Source organism: Falco biarmicus, chromosome 8 (assembly GCF_023638135.1).
Source record: "Falco biarmicus isolate bFalBia1 chromosome 8, bFalBia1.pri, whole genome shotgun sequence".
Classification (NCBI taxonomy): Eukaryota; Metazoa; Chordata; class Aves; order Falconiformes; family Falconidae; genus Falco; species Falco biarmicus.
The window spans coordinates 17,443,141-17,449,140 of NC_079295.1; the positions used below are offsets into that span (position 1 = coordinate 17,443,141).

The following is a 6,000-nucleotide window of genomic DNA, read 5'->3' on the forward strand; positions in this document are numbered from 1 at the left end:
TTGGCCTCAAGGACTCCGATACAGATGTTTGCAATGTCATCTGAGAAACCAGTTTTATATAACTTGCTCCAGTGCTTTCCATGTCCAACAGCCTCCCACGATCCTATTCATCCCCCTAGAACTCCTCTGGTCCTATTGCTAATTGATTCAAACTATGAAGTCAACTGCAAAGATGACAAGCCTTCTGATACCCTGCTCCTAGATGTCAGGGCCTCATCAAACTCTTTTTTTCATTCATCCAAGGCAATCTTTTCTCTTTTCACAGATTTCACAGGTCTTACCCCTCTTATGTCCTTCAAACCAATACTACCCAAAACATTTTAGTTAAATGCCAGCTGTTTCCATAACTCTTTAACAGACCTAGGTCCAGAAGGTCCTGTCTCCTTTGGAATACTATGGCTATTTCAAAGGAGATCACTGGCAGGGTATGAGCAATGCGAGTGAGATCAAAAAGCCAATCTACCAAAGGCAAAACTTACTGAAATAAAAAGTTGAACAAATACAGCTCAGCCTTCTGGGGAAAGCCATTAACTGTTCACTTTTCCATTGTAATGATTCAGCTGGGGGAGCTAGAGGGCAATTTGTTCAGAGGTTAATTGTAGCAGGGACTTAAAGAGTGGAAGGCTGGAACTGCAGGCAGAGCTTTCTGGCCTTATGAAACAATATGTACTGAATTTACTGTGTACATTTGTACTTAAAACTTCCCGCTCCTGGACTATATGGTAACTTTTATAAATTGTTTCCTGTATTTTTAGCTAGTAAATCACTCTGTTTCAAATCTGAGAGCAATTTTGTTGAAGAATTTCTATAATGTTTTGCAAGTCCAAAACGTAACAGGTCAAAACATCTAAAGAACTTTGTGCAAGTTCTGCAACAATTTATGACTACCCCAGACTGACATGGGCAAGGGTTTGAAATTCAAAAGATTAGAAGACAGACACCTAGTGCTCCAAATAATAAACCTGGAGCACTGTATTTTGTATTTGTGCCTAGAGCCTGATTACAAGTCTCTGCATCTAATGTAAGTAATCGTTTAAAAATACCCCAAAGACAAAAAAAAAAAAATAATCAGCAGTCTAGAATACTTGACACCATTGACAGAAGTACTAGAACTAGAAAAGAAACTCTCAAAACATGACTCCTCTATTTAGCAACTGGAGAGAGACTTAAAAAGCGCCAGTGAGGTGCTGGGAAGACAAAGATTTCCTAGTGTATCTCATGTCTCCTCTCAGCTTTTAAACCAGACCCAGGCCTCTGCAACACCTTGAACAACATTAAAATTCTCTAAAGAATGCTGGATGAGTTATTTCCAGATGCTGGGATGACTGCAGCACAGGACTATTCCCAGCAACTCTTTCTCTACTGAGGGAGCAGATAGGAACGTGTGACATAAAAAATACAACAGCAGTTTTGTGTGATCAGAGTCTTCCTAATTGTGCATGAATCCTTCATTAATTAGTCATGGCAGTTTCAAGGCCACTTTAGTGAAAAATAGCAACAGAGTGTTTTAGCATATTTATGTCTCTAAGTAATTCACATCCACTTATTAGAGGCCCAACATTTGGATAAACCCATTGCTATTGCCTCTTGTCACTTCTACATTTCTATGACTCATAATTAGAAACTTGTTACCTCAAAGATTCTTTTACTGAAAGAAATGTGAATTCAAGTATTTAAGAGGAAGACAGAAATAGTTATTTCTCAATTTGCCTTTCCCAGCAACGTAACATATCCACGCACATTTTTCAAAGGAAATTACGCTATTCTACGAGATCAGAACCCAAACTGGTCACTGGCAATAATCCAAGCAGAACGAGGAGGCCACTGACCAAAAGACACAGCGTGGATAAAAACATTACGTCCAAAAGTTGCTGACAGCCTGAATGAGTTAGACAAGAGATAATTAAGTTCAGCTTTGCAATTGCAAGTTCCCTTGTGTATTTCTGTGAGGCTCGGCAGGATGGCAGAGGCTTAACAAACCTCAGATACCATCCTACTTCATTTACATCCCATGCACCACAGCTGCCTTTGGCTTCTTCATTGACCTCACTGACCTGTTTAACAATAGAGCACTTCTTTCCAGTACCTATTGAACTTCAGGAACACTGTAGAAGTACCTTAGTGATGTAAAGATGTCATTTAGCACTAAGGGAAACAAACATTTTGCAAAAATCTCTAGCTGTATCACTATTTTTAAAAGTGCGGAACAAGACAGTAAGCACCACTGAGTAAACGGCGGCCTCTAAACCCGGGAACAGAAGCTGGGTTAAATTAAGCCTTTGGAACCACATAAACATTTTCATTCATCTGTTGCATCATTTAATTTATAATCCCCTAAGCTACTGAGGAAAAGCCCATCAAGTTAACTGTGTTAGAGCTTTTGTTTCTCCACTGCGTAACTGAATAAATTGCGAAGTACTGCAAATGCACGTAGCTTTCAAAGAACCTGAAACTTTCTACCCTTCCCCTCCTTCCCTTCGCCCACACAGTGAAGGACTATTTTTACCTCGAACGCAGGAGCAGGGGTTTATTGCCTCTTAGCATACGCTATTGCACCACTTTAGCTGACTTACTTGACTTCTGCAAGCCTCCTCTTACAGACAAGCAGTTGGAGAAAAAAGCTCTTTGTTATGTATTGTTTTTCAATAGGTCTAATATTGGAATGAAATTACTCAGAAAAAGGAAAAAAAAAACCCTACGTGGGCTGGAATAAGTTTAAGTGCCATTATTTCCATGAGCAACTGCTTGTCTTTGCCTTGTGTGGCTACATGTAAAGATACCCCTTTATTTTTTGTAGCTTATAAAAAATAACTCTTATTTCTATCTGTAGGAAAAAAATGGATAGAACCTGCCAGTTCTATGTGTTATGCATAGATGTGTAGAGAAATAATTGTTTTAGCATTTTTGTCACAGAAGGCTGCGCTCTGCCCTGAAAGCCCATCAGTCCATGGCGTGCTATTGCTTTGTTTCAAGTATTTTGAAAACCCTTTCCCGCGCTTCTTATCCTTACTGGGCGGCAAGCTCACAGTGGTAACGGATCGGATGGTCTCAGTCACAGAAGGATAGAAAGTTCGGGAAGCTTCCTGTGCATAGCATAGGGATAGAATGAACAGCACTGTGCAAGGAGGTCAAGCAGAGAGTCCAAAGCAATTTATGCACAATGACAGTGACCTGCTGCAACATGTTCTCCTTTCTGCCAAGTATCAAATGGTTGGAAATGGGATAAGTGCATCCAGCTACATCTCCCACGCATGGGGACTGGGGAGGCAGAGAGGAGTTAGGTTAAATGCAGGAGCTGGAAAAAATGATTCAGTCAAAGATAGCTTTGTTCCCTGAAACTCAATTTTTCAACAAATGTGGAAGCAGGGTGACCCCATGCACAAGAGGACTGGTTCGGAGTTACTTTCGGGTGGCTTCTACAAAGAAGGCTTTGCAGGAAAGACTATTTAGGCACGTACCTCCAACCCACCCACACCCCCCCATCCCTGAGCTAATTGCATCTGCCCTCTGCTCTGAATGCCCAACTAACTAGCTTTCTGCTGAGAAGCACGACACAGGCCGCAGCTCTCCCGAGGCTTCTTAACTCGGTGCTGAAAAGGTGCGAAAGCAAACTGCGGGAGCGGCTGCCGGCACGCACAACTTCTCTAAATTAGGTTTTCGGGCATTTGGTTTCTGCCTACCGAAAAAAAAAAAGGTGCCGCCGTTGCTGCTCTGCGGCAACAGCGCTGATCTCGCCCTTCAGTGAGAGATGGACGCCAGTGTAACAAGGAAAAGCCCAGGAGCAGCCGCCCCCAGCCCGTCTGCTTGAAGGCGGCGGCAGAGGCGGCGCGGGGCGCGCGGCCCTCCCCGCACCGTCCGTCCCGTCCTGTCCCGCCGCCCCCCGACCCCTCCGCGGCCCAGCGCCGGGGGTGCCCGCCCGCGCCCCGCCGCCGACTCACCCAGCTGGAGCTGCTCGCACCGCCCGCGGGGGTTCCTCCCGATCCGGCACCGGAAAATGGCCCCGGGGCTGACCACCGAGCTGTTGGCGGGCCAGCTGGCCCGGGGCGCGCCCGCCACGAGCCTGCGGGGCAGAGACGGCAGCGTGAGGGGCCGCGGCCGTCGGCGCCGGGAGAAGGCGCGGAAGGGGAAACGTGTCCCCCCGGGGGCGGCCCGGCCGCGGACTCACCAGCTCTCCTCGCCGTGGCGGTGCAGAAGAACCGAGTACCCGAAGAGGGTCCCGTTGCCCCCCCGGAAGAGCAGCGGGTGCTGAGTGTCCAGGTTGTAGGGCCGCGCCGTCGGCAGGCACTGCCACAGCAGGAGCCACGGGGCGGCCCAGCCCGCAGCCCCCCTCGCTCTCCCGCAGCTCCGCATGGCTCCGGCCGGCCACAGGCAGACGGGCGCCCGGCGCCGGCTTCCTGCCTCGCTCCGCTACCCGGCTCCGCGCCGCGCCCTTGCCCCAGCCCTGCCCTGCCCCGGGACGGCGCACCCCGCGCCCTGCGCTGCCTTCTGCTACCGGCGGGCCGGGCCGGGCGGCCTCCCCGCAGCCCGGGTGGGGGTGTCCCCTCCGGATGGGGGAGTCGCACGCCCGCGCCGCCTCCTCCCGCGCAGCAGCAGCCCCTCTCCCTTCCCCGGCGCAGGGGGTCGGGTTTCTCCCCGCCCAGTCCGCGCCCACGGGGCTGCTGCAGAAGGGGGCACGGCCCGCGGGACCCCGTATCCCCGGGCAGGGCTCGGCTTTGCGGGATGCAGCCATCCCACCGCCCGCGGGGACGGCGAGGGAGCCGGCCCCCCTCACCTCACCTCGGCGCGGTACACCTGCCCGGAGGCGTGGCGGGCGCTTTGGCGGCGGCGGGGGCAGGAGAGCCAGCAGGCTTTCCCTAAAACCGCCCGCCGGCCTTCCCACCGCACCGGGCCCGGTTCGCTCGGTTCCCGGCTCCCCTGAGCAGCGGCCGGGCAGCTCCCGCCAAGCGCGGACCCGTCTCCTGGGAGGGAAACTGTGTGGCGAGACTTGCGTTCTCCTTTCAGATGTGGGAAAAAACCCCCAATAACCCCTGTGCTGTAAGCCTTCCTGCCGTCGTTGCACTGAGGGGTCTTCCTCACCCCCCCGGTGGGGGGGTATTTGCGCCCTGAAAGCAGCGCCCTGGCAGCAGAGGACAGTCCTGAGCCCAGCCTACCCATGCTGCGCAAAACTGCTCACTGCTGGGGACCTTCCTTCTGCATGGGGGGAAATCAGAACAACCCCACATCACCTTTTACTCATTTAAGAGTAACTTTTTCATGTTCCTTTTGAGTTCTTCAGATGCTGACAAAGTTATGTTCTCCAGACAGCATAGGAGCAAAGCAAAACCTGAGCATCGTGCAAGGGATCTGGTATTTAGCAGGCCTCGAAAAGTCTCCCTTTATCTTTGTGAGGAGCTTTACTGTGTGCGTTTTCAGAAGTCAGTCACCGACTCTTGATTTAGCTTGTACTTAATTGCATGCATACTAAAATAAAGGCTCTTAATTCTACCTGCAGACCTTGCCTGCTAAAGTCCCTTGAATACCAGGGCTTCCCTGCTGCTATGATAATCCATGAATACAGATAACCTATGTATAACGGTGTTTTGAGCCAGAGGAACAAGAACATAGGCACTTCTTCATAATGAAAAGTTTAGTTACAAACATTAGTTTGGACTAAAGATCTGGAAGACAAATCCAGTATCATTTCAACTATCAAATATTATACATATTAGAAATAACTGTGAGATTAGATAGAGTACCATCCCCTAATGGAAACTGAGAATATGGCATTTTAATCTTCTTGAAATAAAACCCCCTTTCATTTCCATTCAGTTGTTTTTACACTTCTGGAAGTGTAAACACTAAAAATAAATAAATAAATAATAATAAAAAAATAAACCCCAGAGGTTTAACGCTTCTGGAAAAGGCTGAGCAACTACAAGTACAGGATACTGAGGCAATGCAGGAGCGACACATCTTGCCATCCTAACTGCACGCAGATGTGTAGGCCCTGGAATAAGATCA

The 6,000-nt window shown here is 49.2% G+C and overlaps 1 protein-coding gene across 1 annotated transcript in view; it reads right to left on the reverse strand.

Annotated features, from left to right (window-relative positions):
- The window catches only part of ITGA4 (integrin subunit alpha 4), a 40,132-nt gene extending 35,036 nt beyond the window's left edge, over positions 1-5,096 (reverse strand). Inside the window, exons 1-2 of the mRNA XM_056348116.1 lie at positions 4,166-5,096; positions 3,939-4,060 (exon numbers count right to left, since the gene is read on the reverse strand). Of these exons, the coding sequence (XP_056204091.1) occupies positions 3,939-4,060; positions 4,166-4,350 (307 nt within the window). The 5' untranslated portion in view covers positions 4,351-5,096. The remainder of the gene's footprint in view (positions 1-3,938; positions 4,061-4,165) is intronic.
- Between the last annotated feature and the right edge of the window lie 904 nt (positions 5,097-6,000).